The sequence below is a fragment of the Manis pentadactyla genome, chromosome 1 (assembly GCF_030020395.1).
Source record: "Manis pentadactyla isolate mManPen7 chromosome 1, mManPen7.hap1, whole genome shotgun sequence".
NCBI lineage: Eukaryota > Metazoa > Chordata > Mammalia > Pholidota > Manidae > Manis > Manis pentadactyla.
The window spans coordinates 1,395,347-1,416,136 of NC_080019.1; the positions used below are offsets into that span (position 1 = coordinate 1,395,347).

Below are 20,790 nucleotides of genomic sequence, written 5' to 3' on the forward strand. Positions count from 1 at the left end.
CAGCCAAACGTAGCTGAGAAAAGGCAGGACAGAGAACAGGCCCGCAGCACGGTTCACGCTCATCAGCAGGCCCCAGGCAAATCTGCAACTGGGCCTTTTCTAGGGGGGGAAAAGGGGAGCCCTGAGCTAGACATCCCCCCATGGGCTATTCCCTCTAGCCACTGACTTCTGCAGGGAGGACAGTGCCCACCGCGCGTGCCATGCCTGCCTGCTGATCTGCTGTTGCCTGGAGTTCCCGCCAGTGTGCCCGAACCCCAGGCAAGCAACGTGTGTGTAAACCCGGCTGCAGAAGCGAGGCAGCACCTGAACCACCGCCCACCCCCTTTCAGAAAGAACTCCTCCCCAGGCAACACGTTACCACTGCGAACAGCAGAGATTTGAATACAGGAGCAGCGGGAACGGTTTTAAGGCCTCGGCTACTCAAACCAATACAGAACGGCTCTGCCCGTGTCTCCATTCTGGGCGCTGGCGCGGGGCGTCAGGCAGCTCACACCTAAGTTCCGTGACAAACACAGATACCGTGCACCTTCCTCCCGGTTTCCTCTGCTGCCCCCAGATCACCGGCCATGCTTCCAAGGCTTTTCCTATGCAGACCTGCCACTACTCTTAGCAGGAGCTTATATTTTAGACCAAGGAAACATCATTTTGCAAATGATGCTCGACCACAAAATAAAAACCATGGAGTCAGAGGACGTCACCTCCCATTAGTGAGCAGCCACCTCTACTGGCCACCCTCTGCCAGAACCTTAGGGAAGAATCTACAGATTTAAATCTTTTCAGAGGAACCCCACTTGGTGCTTCTTACTCTGATCTCTGATTCACACCTGGCTTTCACATGGGTTAATTCGTGGCACGTAAAATATCATGATTTTCCTCCCTACCCATTTTCCAAGCAATTCAATTGCTCAGTAAGTATTTATTGAGTAGTGTTCACTGTGTACCTGACATTTGGGACATACTGGTGAACAAAATGAAGACCTCTGCCCTCACTGCACATGTTCCTGTGTGTGTGAGTGTGTGTGTGTTTGTGTGTGTGTGCACGTGCATGTGTGCATGCGCACTGACTTCCCTCATAAGATCAAAAGCATCGGGCCCCACCACATAAAACACACCAGCAAACCACAGTCCCATTCAGAAAATGAATGCATTTAAAACTCAAGCATCCCAGTTAATCTCAAGTTAGCAGTGTCAAATAAACGAGGCACAGAGAGAATCTTGTGAAATTTCACTCTGTGGTCCAAAACAGGCACCTATGAAAAAAACTTTTTGAGGACTAGGACTGTGTGTTTGTTTCTTTCTTTAATGGCAAATAATTTAATTTTATCTACTTTTAAAAACCATAGCTACATTGTGGTGTGTGTGCACTGTAAAGTATGCACCAATTTTAAAAATGAAACATGAGACTTGGAAGAACCCTCTCCCACACTGACAGGAACACAGCTCTGGACTGGGCTCCGTGACCTCTGGGCCGAGGGAGAGATGGCTCTCACCTGACCGGGCCACGACGGCAGCCCAGCAGCACGGGCAGCAGTCCAGGCAGGCTCTCCTGCCGTCCAGAATAGGGCCTGATGCAGGGAAGTTCTGTACCTTATCATCTCCTTATACACGGTGCCAGGAAGGGTCTGATGATAAGGTAGCCAGTAAATGTTGGCCAAATGAATGAATGGATACTCCCAATCTCTCAGGTATTTTTATAAACATGAGAATAATGTGTAGCTACTTTATAAGACAGCCCAATGCCTTGGTGAATTAATGAGCTTTAAAAATAGGCTAAACCAATTTCCAATGTAATGTTTCTTCCCATTCTTTCTCTTCCTTCTCTCTAACTCTCATGGAAGCCTAAATATCAGGGTAAGTTACTCAGACACAGGAAACTTCAAATGATGAATTTCAGCCACAGCGTCTTCAGTTTGGGTGGAGATAAAAGTTTTGGTTGGCACAATCTCCCAAGGCAGCTTTGTGAAAAGCTTCTGCGAAACTGAGCAACTGCTTGGGGAAACCAAGCCCCACCTAAACCGTTGTGTCATTTCTGGCATTTCCTTCGACAGTGAGTAGTCCTGGGTTAACACACTCAAGCTAGTTTTCCCTTCTCCGTTTTTCCTTCTACAACATGAAGAAAGCCTTTGCCTCTCAGGAAAGCCACTCTCCTCTGCAGGCGAAGATGAACAGTGTCTTCCAGGCAGCGGACAGACACATCCGCAGACAGGCCCTCCGCGCCCGGGCCCCCCGGGCTGCCGCTGGCTTACCTGAGAAGGGGCGCTGCAGGAGAGCCCGCAGCGCTCGCCGATCCTGGCAGCCGCGGTGGGGTTGCTGGAGCTGATGAGGACTGGGGGGCTGATCTCCACGGAGTGGCGGTTCTGCACGGCCTGGGAGCACTTGCCGGCCGTGGCGAGGGAGGTGAAGGAGTGCCGCTTCTTGGTGTTCTTCTTGGCATCTGCGGGCTTCGGCCCGGTGCTCTGGGCAGCTGCAGAGGCGCCCTCTCCGGCCTCACCCCCGGCCGCCGGTGGCTTGTCCCACTCTATCAGCTGCTTGGCAGCCGAGTTAAACTGCAAACCAACCAGGCGACACAAGGCAGTCAGACAAGGGCTCCCTGAGAACTATTTCCAGCACACTTGTACCTCCAGTCTAACGGGGGCACTTCAGAGTCTGCACTGGCAAGGGTGGATTTCTGTTTGCATGAGAGATGTCTTTTCTCTCAACACTGGGATTTCACGCATCTCTCTCCGAGACAGACATCAACTCAAGAATAAACAATTCCAGTGCAAGACTGACAAGGTCAAAACATTTTTTTCCAAAAATTTTCAGAATATCTCATTTTAAAATTTGCCAGTAATGAATTCGTTCACTGATAAAATTTAGAGAAGAGCAAGTGAAAGAGCACGTGTGCCTGAGTGAGTGAACACTGCTGCAGTGACGGCTGGGCATTTTGCTCAGGGCCAGACTGAGCCTCAGAGGAGCGACCTCTGGGCTCCATAAAAATGGGCAAGACGACAAAAAAATGAAACCATTAAATGTTAACACCTGTGTGTCCATGTAATCTGACCTCCTGCCTCTAGGTATTTGGGAGAATGTCACAAAACAGTGGGAGGAAATCTTGATACATTTTTGTCGTGTCATTGTATCGATTATTTTCATGTGCTTAAAAATTTAAATAACAGGGTAAAACATGGAATTCAAGTCCTGTTGGAAATCTGATGAGTCTCTTTGAAAAGGCGTATGAGTCTGAAGTAAGGGGACACGAGGTCAAAAGCTGTGCAACAGGCTGGTAACACCAGCACGGAAGGAAAAGACGCGAGCTCTTGTTTCCCCCAGGAGAATGAAATGATTCCACAAAGACTCAGTGATAAAAGGCTGCATCTAACTTACCTAGACATTACAATAATGGGAAAACGTTCAGCGCATAGTTTAACCTCTCATAAAGCACATTAAGATGAGAAATAACAAGCCTCTCAAAGGTAATTTAGGTAACATCAAGGATAATAGAGATTTCTCCATTTCAGCACTGCATGCTCAGCACTTCGCAAACGCCTATAGATAAAGTATTGTCATCAAATGCTATTTTCCACCCACCTAAACAGTTAGGCCTATGTCTCCTCACCCTGTTGAGGAGAACGTCCTACTAGAAGAATGGAAATGCTGTCGGTCAATATTTAACAGAGTGAACCTGCCTGGGCACAGCCGGCCGCTCACACAGCTGTGTTACCTGCGGTCCAGCACCAGCCCTTCCGCAGATGACGGCAAACTCGCCAATGGCTTGCTCCTGCGGCTCTCCGGGGGCTCTCCTCCTGGCCTGTCCAGTCTACGATAGGCAGGGTGCATCTTTTCCAAACACAAGCATACCTCTCCTTCAGACTTCAAGGACTTTTTCCCACAGTAACAGGCAGTAATGACACAGTAACGCCTGTCGACGCCTGAAGTGTTCATGGCAGGAGAAGGCGACCCCAAGGGCCGTGTGCTGGCTGCAGGGGTGGACAATGACGTTCCCCTAAAGGATGGCCTCACCATCACACTATAATAGCTTCTGACCATATCCAGAACTTACTATCCTGCTGCAGTCTACCTCCCCACCTTCGGATGGTCCCCAAGAGAATCAAATGCCCAGTGCCTCCATGCAGCGCTTAGGATCATGACGGGAGTGGCCCAGACCTCACTGTGGAGCTCTGACAAGCCGTGCAGAGCCATGTGGCAGTAGCGTGCTCTTCCCTACAGGGGCTGGGCATCAGAGTCTGGAGTCAAAACAGAGAAGCTGCTCCGTCCCCCATCCCGATGAGAGGAGAGACACTCGGCACTGCCAGGGGAAAAGGAGCCAGGGGACGTCTTCTTCCCGTGGGAGCTCACTCAGACCCCGAGCCCTCCAGAGCCTCACCCGGCCAGGCTGCAGGAATCCGACCGGCTACCTTGGTGTGGAGTGAGGAACAGGGGCAGGAGCTGAGGCTAAAAACGTGAGCAGAGAGAACCATCATGCCTCCTCACCATCACAGGTAAATTAACTCAGGGGTCAAACCAGAGGCTCCATCAGTGGTGTCTGCTCTGCAAGAGTCTGAAATATTACCAGTCTGGTCATGCTCATTAGCCAAGTGTCGGCTGAAGTTAATACTGTGCTAACATTTCAGGATTCCATATGCTGTGCTCCAGTATAAAATCCGAGAAATAAAGTATTGCTAACCATATTTCTTGCTGTTTTCCTCATTAGAAAAATACTGGGTGCTTCCCCTGTATCTTTTTCTGTATCACATACTTTCGACATATCTGGCTTCTTTCACTCAACAACATGCTGTTTGAGATTACCCGTACTGTTCCATCAATCATTCTTTTCTTAAAAATTGCTGTGTAATATTATTTGTATGGATACACCATAATTTATTTACCCATTCTATTGCTGATTTATATTTGGATTTCTCCACCTCCCCTTCTCCCTTTCTCCTTCCTTCCTTCCCTCCTTTAGATTTCAGCTGTTAAGAACAGTGGTGCCATGAATAACCTCATGCAGGTCTTCCGGTGGGCATTAGCACGTGTTTGGATGTTGGGTATGTGCCCAGGAGGCAAACTGCTGGGCCACAGAGTTGGCATGTTCGGGAAAATACGGTTCAAATGCAGAAGCGCATGCATGCAGGTAAACATACCACGGTGTGGCGGCCCTACCAAACTGCAGACAGAAGACCACAGTTTAGTCCCAGCACAACGTTTAGCCACTTCTGTGGCCTTCAGGGAACCATTTGCCTCCTGACCACAGCGTCCTCATCTATAAATGAGGAAGCTGGAGCCAATGATCTTTTTGTTTCTTTAGCTCTCGAATGTATAATAATACAATAATGCATTTTGCAATAATGCAAAAAATACACTTTAAGAGAGTGTGTATTTTTGCATTTAAGCAGCTCATTCTTCTATTTCATTTCTAATCCTCTAAATAGCCTAGTACATTTTCCTGTGTTGCATTTCTACATGTGGACAGGAGTATTTGTGAGAAGGACACTGCCACACCTTAAAATTACTTCAGACTCCTCCCGACGCAGCAGAGGTCAGTACCTAAAATACTACCTTTGTAGGTCCCAAAGGAAGTCTTAAAGTGAAAAGACTGTCTGGTGGAGGCATCAGGTGAATTAGGGAGAGACATAAAGATGCTTTGGTTTAAGTTGTGACATAACCTTCAGTAACAACAGGGAAGCAAGGCCCTGGCAGCCCCTAATGGAGCTCCGATAAAGCTCATTCACGAATGTCTGTGCTCAGGGGGGCAGGCTTCCTATGACCTGTAGGTGCAGGGGGTGCTCTTATCACCTGCAAAGCGAGCCTGTACTCTAAAATACCTTCTTCCAAGCACGTGGGAAGGAGTATTTAATGTAACTTAGGTGGCAGACAAGGTAGAACTCAGTCCCATGGGGCTAACAGCAGGACTGTCAGGATTTGCTGATCTTAAAACTCTAATGTCCTCTTTGGAGGAACCCTCAAACTAGGAAGAGAATTATCAGAAGTATAAATAAACATGAGAAAGGAAGTCCTGACAAAATAATAAATAACAGTAACAACAAGACAGCTTTAACATATCAAAGTAATTGTGTGAGTGCTTGCCTTCTTTGCTAAAGGGAGTATGGCCTTTTTAAAAGATGGGACTTACATTTTTTAAAAAGAAAAATATTTTTTAATGGGAAATAAGTTGAATAGTCACTATTTTATATGAAACTTTACAGATGAATCAGTCTCTAGTTTTTGAGCACTAGAAAAACCTACAAATAAACTGAACTGAGCTTCTCTCTTAATTCAGTTACCTTCACCTCTGTGGCCCCCAACTGTTAAAAACTGATAAAGAAACCAGTATTTTCTTTTCCAAGTTTCTCATTTTGAAATGTAAGGGACAAACGGAGGATGCACCTCACTGACAGCCTGAGAAGAGCATCAGCTTAGGGAGCTGCTCGAAGGGCCGCCAGAGAAAAGCCACAGGGGCAGGTCTGAACTCAAAGCTGAAAGGTCTAGCTGGAGTCAGGTGTCTTGGGGGTCAGTAACCTTGGGGGTGAGCATTGCCAATCCATGGCCTCTGCTTCTTTAGCTGTGTAACGGGGGAAGGTAATGCCAGCTCTGCATACCTCAGGCAGAAGTGAGTATGGGTTAAACCGCTGCACCTCCAAGTGCTGCCTGAGTGTGAGCGGTCTCACTGTTCACAGGGGGGCACCAGCTCTGTTGCTTGGACAAGTCACTTTATTTTGTGCATCCTGCTTCTCACATTGACATGAACTTGGACTTGATGATCTGTAAAGTTTTATGCCAATGCAAAATACAAATACCTTTTGTCAGCCCCAAAGTGAAATACTGCGCTGAGAATAGTCAGAGGTGGAGGGCCGTGTGTCAAGGACAGAGCCCCCAGGACAGCTCCAAGGCCCATGACCACGACCCAAGCTGACAGAGCCTTCTACTCATCCAAGTATTTTCTGAGTGACTCTCATAAGCCAGACACAGTACGGGGTGGGAAAAAGGGGACACCAAGAAACATCCCCTCTGATTTTGAGAAGAGACCTAGGAAGTAGCAGGATGGCGTCACGAGGTGCTACTTCACGCGTCAGCAGGGCCCATGCAGGCGAGGTGGGTCAACGAGGAAGCCAGACAGAGACCAGCAGGGGACGGTGGACCCTGAACCGGCGAGTGTGCGCCTCTCTCACGGGGCAGCTGCTTGCCAGGGTCAGCTGATTTTTCTAAATGAAAGCTAGAAAGTTAAGCCTGTGTAAAATCGCCTGATTCCTCCATCTTTAATTAAAACAAAAACACTCTGCAAGCCAAGCATAAAAGTCATGTGGGGTCATACTGGCTGCTGTTGTCTGACTTAGGGAGGAAAGAGGAACAGCAGAAGCACTTGGAGCGTCAGGCTACAGAAAACCTTGCCAAGGTTCCCAGGTCAAACAGCCAACCGGTGCCCCAAATGGAAAAGGCGAAGAGTTTCAGGAAATTAAGAAGAGTGGTTGTGATGGCTAATTTTATGGGGGAGAAGAAGGAAAAAAGAACGTAGATGTCCTTGGAAGGACAGAACAACAAGAAAAGCTAAGAAAAGGCAGCTGTGGGCAGGGGGACGATTTCAGGGCCTGGAGCGGCCACAGGCGAGCCGCAGGGAGCAGGAAGGCAGCAGCAGTGAGCGGGCCACGGGACTGGTGGGAGAGCCCTGGCAGGAGAGGAGGGACGGAGGTAGAAGCGCGTAGCTTGAGGCGAGTCCCGTCAAAGGATGCAATTCTGAGGTGAGCAGAAAAGCTGACCGTTTTCCTACATTAAGGGGGAGCCGGGGGAAAGCAAAAACTGAAGATGGAAAAGAGGAGTTAAATACGATGCGACCGAGTTCCCGCAGGACGAGAGACCTGGGAGGAGCGGGGTGACTGCGGGGCCGGTGGACGAGCACCCGCAGCAGGACTCGGGGGTGGGGGGTCTGCTCTGAAGCTCAGGCCTGTCCCTCTGCAGCCGTTGATCTGCAGCCTCAGGGTGCCAGGAAGGGACCAGGGGGTAACTTAACAACTGGGCTCCATTTGCTTCCCTGTACTTAATGGATCTGACAACACACTGGGTTTTGTATGGGATTCCTTCTATTTGCTATTTGTTCACAAATGCAGACCAGAAGTAAGGAACATCTACAAACCCAAAGGATACATCCCAATGACGCAGTTTGTTTTCCAGGACCTCGTTACCAGGTGCACAAATATTATGGAAGAAATATGTGTCTCAGGAGGTCAAAAATATCATTGAATTCTAAGTAAAACCTTTTCAGTGTTTTTACGCCCTGAAATGATACCCTGGCAGAAGTTCCACAAAGCTGACGGGCCAATGAACGGTGAACAAACACACGCCCTGCCCTGGCGCCCCGAGCAAACCTGTGCAGGGCCCTCAGGCAGCGCGGGTGGGGTGGGGTGGGGAGGCGGTCGTGGCCAGGGGGCGTCCAGCACAGGACACACTCAGAGTCCTGGCCATCGTGACTGCACTTCTGTTTAAGCGCGTCCTTCTCCTCGGCACAAGGGTAAGTTCTGCTCCGTTGTACATGAGGACTAAAAGGTACACTGCTGCTGAACTCAATTACAAAGGGCATGTTGTTTCACATTTAGGAAAAAATGTCCTGAAACACATTCTATTTCACTACATAGAAGCTTGCTCCCTGGTGGTTTAATGATCAAGATGCTTCTGTTCACGCCACTTACATGCCACACGTGCACCTAAGTGTGCAAATACCACAGCACATTCCCTTGATGTCCTCCAGAGATGAGACGGGACTTACGCTTGGTTCATTAAAATGAACCTGCTTTGCTTCTTAAAGTCTAAGTTATCACCAAATTTACGATATATGTGGCAATCTAATAAAATTTTTAGACTTTAACATATTTGGGGTTTAATAAATTTGTGATTTTTCTCTTAAAAAGGCAACCTCAGTATTTGAAATTGTTGAATAATTAATCATTTCTGTAGATGAACCTTTCAAGTGCTGGAACTTGAGAAGTGATCATTATTCTTGGTAAAAATACAAATTGCCCCCACACACTTCTGAGCAAAGCTTGCAAATGGCAGTGACCGTGTACTAATGTGAGGAGCACGGTTATGGCACATGCCAGGCACCAGGCACAGGGCAGGGGCCCAGGGCAGCCTCGGACTGCAGGGCAGACCCCACTTCACTTCTCAATTACTGGCTGTGTGTTCCTGAACAAGACACATCACTTGTTTAAAAATTGGGGAAAAAATTTAACTTAATTATGGTTTAGCTACTAGAAAGTTTATTATGTAGTCATAAAACTGATAGTTAGTAGTACTATAATAATGTACAGAAAGGCGAAATCATGTGTAGTATTATTAGGGCATAGGGAAGAAGGATGGACGGATATTTACCAAAGTCATATGTGATGAGATTAAGGGTTATTTGTTTCCTTTCCAACTTTTCTGCAAAGTGATTATCTTACAGAAATAACATCATGAAAAATATTCTTTACATAAGGTGTGGCTCTCAAGGAACCCAGGGAAACGTTAAATCACCCGCACACAGAACTCTATTTTGCTAAGAGTGCCAGGTCTGTAACAGTAAAACTGGGTGCTGTAGAAGTGTGGAGCAATGAGAGGGGTGTCTTTGTTTTTGCCTAAGAAAATTATGAAGGAAAGACTTCATCATGAGAAAGGATAGTATTCGTTTGGACTTTGAAGGAAGGGTGAGCTTTCTACAGATCTGTGGACAAAGAAATATCCCAGATGAGCTCTAAAGGCAGAAACTCTAAGGTATGTTTTCCAGGAACAATCAGTAGATGAACTTAGCTAGGGCCCTGGCTACGTGCAGGAGGATACGGCCAGGCTAGATAACTTTAGGATTCCTTGGGGAATCACTGTGGATGTTGGACACCAGCTGGTCATTATTCTCAGCCTCTGAGTAAGGCTCTACAGGATATCTGCATTTTTATGTTCTATAAAACCACCCAGAGTCCCGGAAACTGTCCATTCATGCAGTGAGACCTCAATAAACATTAACTGATTTTTAGAACCTCAGCTCCCTGAATGTTTTCCTGATGAAAGACAAAAGGAAGCTCCTAAATTAGGAAGAGGCTTCTGAATCACAGATGGAGCCAGGACTGCCTGAATGAAGTTCCTTGCCTAATTAAAGGGCTCCGTGTCAGATCGCGTCTAGGCAAGTCGCCTCAAGCCACATGTATTAAGCAGTTGTTCCTAGAGCCCAGAGATCTGCCTTTGCCATTAGAAATTCAGAAACCGCTGCTTATTCTCCCTTGCTTCACTGTGGCACAGCAAAAGGCAATAAGTACTTGTATCACGCTGACAACACTCAGAAGATATGACAACCCGCAGCACGGGACAGAGCCCACCGTGCTGGAAAATGCCACTCCCCTGTGGTCTATCAGAATCAGCAATGCAAGTATGATGCTAAGCAACAGAGTAATGCTCCCTTACTGACTTCTCATATCTCTAAATTCCATTTTTAAGAATTAACTTAGAAGCGAGAAGAAAGTTAGTGTGGAGAGCACATGGTAATTCTGTCCGTCTGACTTTCTGACCATCTCTCTCGATTTCTTCTACAGAAACCAATTTACATTGGAACTGAAGGGAAATTTGGATGCTACATAATACAGCTATTTTCTCTTTCCAACTTCCCCCAAGTTTGCCTACATTTCTTTTATAAAAAATGATTTCAATCAATTGAACATTTCACTCTTTAATTTTAAAGGAAAAGAATACATGTAGAAATACAAATGACACAATATCTTTTTACACTGTACAACTCTCTCTAATCATTAAATCAAGTGCAGTGTCTCTGCCCCAGCTCTGTAGAAGAGGAAGCTGGCACCCCTACCCTGAGGGCCACCATGCTCATGAGAGCTGCACACAGGATCTTTCACTGTTACAGCTGATAACACTTAATTCTGTTCCCTAGCCATAGAAATGTACCAAGATTTGCCTATGGGCTGATTCTTAAAGTTGAAAACCACACGTAACTGCCTCAAACTGTATCCTTTATGTATGTGCAACTTACTGTATGTCACTTATAATTCAATGAAGTGATTGCAAAAAATAATCCTTGACAATAAGTCCATCCTACTTCTGCTCAAACTAAGACAAAGGAATAATCTCAGTAGGTAAAAATTCATCTCAGAAGATTCCAGGGAGGATTCTCTGTATTAGAGACAAATAATCAGCAGAGCCTCTAAGATCTAATTCACAGAGAATGGCTGCCATTATTCAGTGTGGAAAAATCCTGAACTAGGCATAACCCAGCCTCATTAAGAAAAGGTCTCACTGCGGCCACACAGTAGGCCTTCTGGCTTTGAGGAGCATAACTTCCTGATTAGCACCAAGATAAACCAATGATAAATATATGCCTAAGTAGAGAATGATGAAGTATTAGCTGAAAAATGTAAAGCCAGCAACATTTAAAAACCAGAGTTTGTTTTTGGTTTAGAAGCCTTGTTGTAAAGGCTCTTGGGCTGCTCACCCATCCCCACAGTCGTGCTTACTGGGAGCCCCCTTTGGGCAGGTGCTGGACAGGACCTGAGGGCTGGGGTGCACAGGGAGACTAGACGCTGGCCCTCAGGAGCTCACACTGCACAGGGGCACGGGGTGCTGGGGGACGGCGACCACCGCAAAGAGCTCAGGGTCGTCACCGAGAGGGAAAATGCTGAGGCATCGGTAACAACACGGGGGCGGCGACCACAGCTGCCACTCACTAGGAGCCGGGCGCTGTTCCTGAGTGCTCCTGGGCCGGGCTCACCTTCCAAGGAGGGTCCGTCTTTCACAAAGACGGAGACAAAGCCCAAAGTCACCTGACCACCAGTGGCAGAGCCGAGGCTTGAACCCCAGCCACCTGGGCTCAGAGTCCACGCTTCTCCCCAGGGCCACACCACCACGCAGGGAAGGTAAGGCCAAGGGGGAGGAGAGTCACTTCAGGGAAGGCGAGGGCACGTCGGTCGGAAGCAATGCTTGAGCAGAGATACAAAGAAAGCGGAGTGGAGCCGTCCACCCGGCAGTAACTGAGGACTGAGAATAGTGGCCCATCAGGCCATCCTTACTTTAAGTTACATCTATAGCAGAGGGCAAGCTGCCAAACAATTTTTTGTTGTTGTTAAAAAAAAAAAGGTTAATATTTCAAATGAAAGACTAGGACCCAAAATAAAACAATGAAACTTAATAAAAATTTGTAGTTCACCATAATTCATATAACACATAATAATGTTTGGAAAAAAATCCAAACTCGCATATTTAGCACTTACTTCATTGCAACTTTTTGCTTGCTAAGGATTAGGTCACCCTTGTCCAAATGACTACTACACTTGAATGACTCGCTCCGAATTAACAAGGTTGTTGAGATCCATCCTGTTTTATATAGAAGACTGGCATTTTGAACAAAGAAGCAAGTGATTTCTTTCTAAAGTGCAATCGGTCCTTGACAACTACACCCTTTTACATGCGGTACGCTGGCATGAAGTCTCCGGGAATTCCCTGGGTTTCCCCAGGAAACTCCCACCCTCCCTACTCTGCCGCTGGTTCATGCCCAGGGAGGTCCTGTCTGAACAGAAGAGCGTCTGTGACCTCGATGGCCCCTGGGACAGCACTCTGCCGAGAGAATCTGCAGAGGGAAAGGTGAGTGCAGTGGAGGCGAGAGAGTCCTGAACCGAGTTTAAACAGAGAGGCCAGGACTTAACCCGGTCGGATTCAAGGCCATTAACCGCCATCCTTCCTTCCCCTACTCACCCCCAGCCAGGAACTCTGCTCTGTCCAAACCTTGAAGAATTTGTACTTTAAGAGAGAAAAGCACATGCCATCACGCCACCAGGGCCTCCCCGCCTTATTCTAGCACGAGTGGAGGTCGCAGTCCACAGCTGCGGGATGCTGGGAGGTGGGAGGATGGCTGAAAGGGAGGTGAGCTATTCCCGGGCAGCCCTCACTACCGCAGCCTCTGTACCTCCCACTCGGCCCTCGGTTTCTCTCTTGATTCGCCTCTAATGCTCAGCTCCTTTCAACCTGCTGCCCCCAGTTCCAAAGCTGACCCAGAGATTCTGCTCCAGGTCCACAATGCCACACCCAGGCCCCCCTGTTTAGAGTTCACGCCCCAACCAAGCTCCTTGGGGATTTCCACCGTCAAAGCCAACAACGGGCTCCCACAGACAGGCCTGTGGCGAACAGAGACGTCTGGACACTCGGCAGTCAGTCCTGACTCATCTCCCTCGTTATGCGTGGTGGTGCGACTCCTTTATTTGGTCACCACTGTATTTTGGCAGACTCTAGACTAGGCTAATCCGAGCTCCAATATGCATGCAGAGGACGCAGCAGTGCCAGGCCCCTTGAAAAACATTACTACATTCGATCCTCCCAAACATCTGGGGCCAGATTTGCAGCACTATGAAAAGGCAGAGGCATGGGCACTGGCGGAGCCTGAAACGGGTACTTACAGTATGTCGGAAAATGACTTACAAATGGATTTTTGAAACACAGCCTGTTCTTATACTGGGGACAGTCTGAGCTCTGAAGTAGTTTTCAGAGCAAGAGAAAAACTTCTATTCAGGAAAAAGGCCCAGTTTTTGATCCCTACAGTTGGCAATCTGAGACTGGCTTGTAAGGCATTCTATACTTTATTTAAATACCTGAATTTTGGTAGGTCACTGTTGGAATCTGCGTCCCCTTTATTTCCCTACAGGCTAAAACAGCATCACTAATTCTCAGATGATCCCCGCCCACAGAAACATCATCCAATGGCCTGACATCAAAGAAATGTTTAGTTCCCTAGAGACAGGTGCTTTATTTACCTCGTCTCCGTTGTCCAAATTCTGGTTCAAATGAGGAAAATACTCATTTGAAAGAAAAGAGGCAGAAGAATGAAAATACTTTCTACTTGGGCAGGAGTTTATCTTTCCAACTTTAGAATAAATGATCCTAATGACTCAAGTGACGCTGAGTGACTGGGTTTGCCATGGGTGGATCTTTCATGCCTCTCTGCACAATTCCACACCTGCCCGGTCACAAAAGTACAGCAATCCTTTTTCATGCATCACAAACCAAGTATTGGCATGTAATACTGACAATACCTAACATGTAAAGACAGGCTTTCGTTCCTAATCTCATGCTTACCCAGGCTTTTCGGCGTAACTATTCAAGGACTTGGAAATGCTTGTAATTTTCCATGATCCATGGTTAGAATATATAAATACTATAAAGAAAGGGTTGTCTGAGAGCTAATAATTTTTTTCTGTTGTTTACTTGCAAAGGAAGGATATTTCAATAAGCAGGAACATCTGAGGGGGATGGATAAAATTCAAGGCTCATACATGGTTTGAATTACTCTTTGTGGATATATGGTAGTCAAACTGATTTTTATGAAAACTTTGGCAGCCTTGCTCTCTATGGGGGAACTGAGGGCTGGCGACAGTGACGGTTTATCATTTTAGCCTTCAGAAGCATGCCAAAACAAATGCCTCAGGTAAAAAGATAGGAAAATAAGTGACGGTGGTTTTCTTTTTTACACACCTAAGATTTGTGCTTTGATATCCTAAAGAACAGAGTTACTTCCAAGTCTGCGCTCTTTTTGGCTTTGGTACAAGGTGTTCTTCCGCATGGATGTTCTTCCTGCCATAAAAATGTACCTTTTTCATTTCTCTTTATTAACCCATTTGCCTCTCACACAGATACCACTAAGAACTCGCTCCTTCCAGAACCTTCTGTGACCTCAGCTAAACTTGTATGGTTGTTGGGCTTGTTTCATCCTTTTGAAAATGCCTTCATTTGTTTTCAGCAAGGAATTCTGACTAAAGGACACATGATGTAATGAAAGCGTATTCTAAATTGTAACTTCCTGGTTCATTTTTAATTGTGTTATCCTTTAAAATAATATGACCAGGTTACTTTATACATATTCTCTAAAAAGACTTCATGGTCTGGCTTACCACACTCTTCACGAGTAAAACTGATTAAAGAAGGGAGGGGGCTAAGTTGTTGCTGGGGTGGGATGGAGGGAGAATCGTTCATTTATTTAATGTTTATTGGAGGCCTACTTGCAAATCAAGTTCTGCTGATGTGACAAATAACAAAAGAAATAAGTAAACAGATACACTCATCTCCCACCTCACTCAGGAACCTATCAACCTTCCGATTCCAAAGCTGACGGATGGAATGGACACCTGGGAACAGCACAGGTGCTGATGGGATGCGTACAGTGACGCTGAACAAGACACAGGAATGCTTGTAGCAGGGGACAAAGAAAGGGTCTCAAATGTTTCAGAGTCTTTAGTAACTGTAGGGCAGGATGGAGGAATTCTTCCTCACCCAGCCGATGGCCTGGAACAGGGTGGCGCTGTGCTTTGTATTGTAAAACGTCTTCTTTTGTAGGCTAGATTTTTGTCTTTGATTTTTTTGTCCCTCCAATTTTATTGAGATATAATCGACACACAACAGTGTTAGTTTAAGGTGTATATCATAACGATTTGCTATGTGTATGCATTGCAAAATGATTGTGAGGACTTCTTAATACTCAAATTGTATAATTAAGATTCATTTGCAAAGCTGAATATTAACAAGATTGAAGTTTCTGCAGATTAACTTACCTCAACATAGGAAATTGGGAATATTCCTATTTTGTCTGCCAGCATTCCTTCAGCCCAGTTTTCATCCACTCTGCGGATAACAGTCAGAACATCGTCCTGAAAAAAACAGCAAACATTAGTCTCCTTGACCCCACTGAGCCTGTCAGCTAACTGTCCTTCTCAATAAAGGAGGGAAGTTTTAAGGGCGCATGAATTTAAATGCTGTGACAGACTCAGCAGCCTCCCCGACCACCTCCTCCAGGCCCTTTCCACGGGGGAAAAGGAATCGTAGGGAACATCCACCATCCAGAACCTCCACTCTTTGCACCCCTGTGCTGATGCAAGAAGGGTGATGACCTGTGTCCTACTGCCCTGAGGATTACATCCATGCAAGAATTCAGCAGAGAAACGGCAGGAAGACCCTCATACTGTACAAGGGATCATGGATAATTACGATAAAAAAAAAAACAGTGAAGACATTTAAGAAGAAATTTGCCTGAATGGTACTATAATTGAACGTCCAGAATATGGAGAAGTAATTCAGCTACAGGGTTACCAGCACGAGACACACACTGGTTCCTGGCTCATAGAGTGAAGACAGCCAGCTGGAGGCTTGTGGCGGGGTAAGAACTTTGGGCTCCCTGACGTGTAAGCAAGAATTTCCTTGCACTGAGTAGGAAGTTTAAAAACCTCACAGCCTGTATAATAACCATTTGGGGTCTGCTTTTGACTTGGACTAGCATAACCCCTTCATGAAATACACCGAAAAGAGTCAAAATTGAAAAAAATTAAATGCTCTGACATTTCTTTAGCACCTGAATCCAATACTGTCACAGCCTGAGCGGTTGCTGTCAGTCCCAGGGCCTTCCGGATGCTGTCAGTCTCAGATCGCACCCCCCAGCGCTGCCCACCCAGCCTCCTCAACGTCTGCTTTGCACAGATTCTCGGGCTCTTTTCACTTGCTCTCCGAAAATACAGCAAACGCCTGTTGAAATGCATAATCTACCTCTTTTCTTCACAAAAGAACATAATACTCTGCTTAAAATTCCAAAGCATTTTATCAATTCAGTTGATATACTCCTGCGTGCTTTCCAGCAAAGAGATTTTTATGTAAAATAAGGAAGTCATGATGTTTTCATCTTGTTATTCATAATGCAGGGAATTAAAATCCCTGAGTGGCATATAAACACCCTATAAAGTAGCTGAGAATTACATTTAGGCTCTAAATATGAAAATGCACCACAGAGAGCATCCACCAAAATGATCTTTCCCATGAAAACAGGCTATGCACAGAATTCCTTTCTCTGTGACTTTAAGAGGACCACTTCCAGGTATTTTTAGAAGCACAGTGAGACAGTTCATCTTTTTGCAAAAGGAAGTACAAGCCACGTTCCCGTGCGCCCAGGTTCAGGGAAGAGAGGCTGGGCAGCCAGGCTCACTCGCACTCACCTTTGCAAACGGAAGGCAGTCTTTGTCTGCTTCCTTGTCTTTCACTTCAAAGTCATAAAGTGCTTTGCACTGAGGCGGGGGCTGAGGCAGCGGTTTGATAATCTGCACGAAGTTGCTGGGGAAAAAGCCATGGACCCCGTTGACTTCCCCGTGGAACCAGTTTTCATCCACCTGCCGCCGCAGAATGATGAGGTCGCCTTTGCTGAACTTCAGGTCCCCCGGCTCTTTTCCTTCGTAGCTGTGTATCGCTTTAGCACACGGTAACTGAGGCAAGCCCTTAAGGAAAGAGATGCGTTTGAATGACAGGATGGCCAGGAAACATCTGAAAACTAAATCGTGTTATCAGTGTTCTCAGGTCAAGGCCAGCACCACACCTTGCCCTGTGAAGAAATCTCATGGAACAGCCAACACAGACGTCGCAGTGGGATCAGAACAGCAGAGCCCTCCGTGCCCCGGTCTGATTTAGCAGAGCGACTGGCTGTTCAGGGATTTTAGCACATGGACACACAACTGCTGCGTCTGGTTCCCTGGCATAAACTTCAAGAACTCATTAAAAACAAACTTAGTATCTGATATTAACTACTTTATTCAGCACGATAAATTATAACCACTGAGAAGAAAAATTCAAACAAGCACAATTCATCGCTTTAATAAACTGCCTTCAGCTTGACTGACAGGCAGCAGTTTGGCTGTTGGCAAAACCTGTCCTTTAATGTGGGCCTACTATGTGCCAGGGTCTGGAGTGTAACTGGGTAAGGTATAGCTGCTGCCCCCTCGGAGTCTATGACCTGTAATTGTACAGACACGGCGTCTTTTCAAGCTGCACAAGGTCACCGACCTTTGCTCTTCCTGCGTTAGGAGCACAGTCAGGCTGACAGGCTAAACGTGAGGTTTTCAATGCTACTGCCTTACATTACAGCTTCAAGTGATGGGTTTAAGAATGTGTGTGTATGGGGAGAACAGTGTAGCACAGAGAAGGAAATAGTGGATCTGTGGCATCTTACTACACTGATGGACAGTGACTGCAATGGGGCATGGGTGGGGGCTTGATAATATGGGTGAATGTACTAACCACATTGTTTTTTCATGTGAAACCTTCATAAGAGTGTATATCAATGATACCTTAATAAAAAAGAAATGTACCAAAAAAAAAAAAAAATGTGTGCATAGCCCCAAGGCGACCTAATCATCCACCAGATCAAGCATGACACTCCCCAGCGGCCCCGGAAGAGCCGTCTCCAGCATCAGGTGCCCCTTGAAGATCACATCTGGCTTTTCTGGGACTTTGCTGCCTATCACTGACTCAGAGCATAAATGACAAATCAAACACACCACAGTCATTCGCTGAACGGGATTTCTGGGCTCCTTCTCTTCATGGACTCCCTCATTGATTCACTCACCCCAGAACATCGCCCAACGGTTCCTTGTTCCCAGGCGATGCGCTGGTGCTGAGGATCTGAAGAGGAACAGGGCACAGTTCCCGTGCTTAAGGGCTGAGACACGAGAAATGATCACGACACGATGTCGGGGACGCACTGGTGGGGAAACGCCCGAGGCAGGGGCCGAGGGCCGAGGTGTCTGGGGCGCAGCGGGCAGGGACACGAGCCAGGGCGCTGAGCGGGAGGATGAGGGAAAGGGGGGCATTTCAGCAAAGGTGTGGGGCCTGCTGCGTGGGGACTGGGCTTTCATACAGGCGCGCCTCCCTGGCAGGAACCGTGGGACATGAAGGGCAGGAGAGGCGGGCAGAGGCTGGCGTGCGGAGGGTCCCCAGCACCGAGTGTTGAGGCTCCAGCCGCTGCGTCCTTCGGGCCATGGCAGCACAGCGCGGGCCAGCGGGGCCGAAACGCTGTCCCCGGGTAAAGGCGGGGCCGCAGGAACGCCCCTGTGCCCCTGTGCCCCCGCGCCCTGCCCGCCCCAAACAGTCGGGGCTTTCACTGTGATGGGAACCACTTCAGAGCTTTTAAACATCGGTTTAGTTTTGTCAGATATTCAGAGTCCAAACTACCCACCAGCCCAGTTACTCCTGTTAAATACCCATGTCTGGCTCACGGGGGGGGCTGCCAGCTGTGGGCTCTCCAAGCGCCCCCGGCAGGCGTCCCGGCCCGGCCCGTGTGACGCGCACGTCGTGGGTCAGAGCCGTGCCCGAGGCCGGAGTCCTGGGGAGGCAGCGCGGGGCCTTCCCGTGCCCCTGACTCCCGGACCCGCCCGCCATCGTCGGCCCCTCCTGACCGGTTAACGAGTCTGCGGTGCCCCCTAGTCGCCCAGGAAGGGAAACGCCCATCTGGGACCCTGGGGCCTCACAGGCCTGGGACGCATCAGTTCATTCAGTGCCCGGCCTTGCAAGGATTCCAGTTTTTGTCTAAACTCATAGAGATGCCCACTACATTCTCTACTTTATTATGTATTTCTTGAAGTCTGGTTATCACAGTTTAACAATATTTCCCAAGATAGGTCTGAGGAAGTAACAGTGAAGACACAGGGCAATAAATATCCCCATGTGAAAGAGGGTGGGTGCCACCCGGCCAGTGAGCCGCCTCCCAGGGCACAGCGGCTGGCACTGGGCACGGGGGGCACACAGGCCAAACGGCCAGTGCGCCTGGCTCTGAATCCCAGTGAGGCCGCTCTCAGTCACTGTGAGATCCTGGGAAGGCTGACCTCTCAGAGCCTCAGTTTCTTCATCTGGGGGGTTGTGAGGGGTCAGTGAGGTAACGTATGCAAACTAGTACACATGGCCCCACAGGCAAGACCCACTTCCCGCACCAGCACTGCCCAGAGTGAGAACCTGCTCCCTGGGAAACACAGCCCCTCAAATGCATCTGCCTCCGTGCAGCCGGACACTTTTCCTCTTGGACGAATTCACACAGCAATTACATTCTGAATGCACAGTCACTGCAGAGCGATGCAAAGAATGTGCCTCCTAGGAAGTGTTCAGAATTTTCAAAATGTGCGTTTCTGAAACACACATTTGTTTTCTGAGTGGGATCCATTCATCTTCTGATTGAGCAGAAGAAATTACAAATTCACTGACATGCACCGTTTAATAGGGGTGGCATTTTAGATGTGGCTGCAGTTCATCTTGACAGGGCTACTGTAGGGCACTGGAAGTCTGCATGAATTAAGTGAAAAGCCTATTACTGACTCAGGGACAAATAACTCTATTCACCACCATGGCCTGTTCTCCAGATCTTTCCCCACCTCAATTAGCTCCATTTGGCCCACTCTGTCCAAACCCACGCACCCAGACACAGATCTAGCACTCTTAGAAACCGTTCTCAGCTGCTCCTCGAAGAGGCCTGTGAATCCAAAGAGCCCATGGTACGGCTCCTTTGTGACACACTGACGTGGAACTGAAGGAATTTATTTCTTTGCGGATCACTTCCACACACCAGTGGCCTAATGGACTTCCTAAGTTTTCCACCAAAGCAAATCTACTAAGTATTCCTAAAATCATCAAACACGCCTAATATAATGAGTGGCAAGGATAAACTTACACGCTGACAGTGACGCACATGTGGGGGCCTGGTTATAACCCTGAGGCTGCCCCCTAAAACTCACGCACACTGATTTGCTCAGTCTTGACTGCTAAGGTGACCCTCAACGACCAGTTATCACAGACAAAGAGTCCTAAAGCTTACCACCCTCTAACTCACGTGCAGGCATTTGTGTATCTGGCTCTCTTTCTCTGCAGTATTCATTTTCATGAATTCTAAGAGCCAAAAAGCCGCTTTGTGTCAAGTTACCCAAAAAAAGGTTTCCCACATTAAATAAAATGAATTCTATGCTGATTTCAAATCAAGCGAAGTTCAGTGATCTTTAAAAGACT

At 47.4% G+C, this 20,790-nt stretch overlaps 1 protein-coding gene across 3 annotated transcripts in view; it reads right to left on the reverse strand.

Moving 5' to 3' along the window:
- The window catches only part of SH3RF1 (SH3 domain containing ring finger 1), a 157,105-nt gene that overhangs the window by 38,858 nt on the left and 97,457 nt on the right, over positions 1–20,790 (reverse strand). For 2 of the 3 annotated variants that reach the window (XM_036890931.2, XM_036890932.2), the window contains exons 3-5: positions 16,968–17,243; positions 15,540–15,635; positions 2,247–2,546 (exon numbers count right to left, since the gene is read on the reverse strand). In XM_036890931.2, the coding sequence (XP_036746826.2) occupies positions 2,247–2,546; positions 15,540–15,635; positions 16,968–17,243 (672 nt within the window). The remainder of the gene's footprint in view (positions 1–2,246; positions 2,547–15,539; positions 15,636–16,967; positions 17,244–20,790) is intronic. The other variant, XM_036890933.2, reaches the window with a different exon arrangement.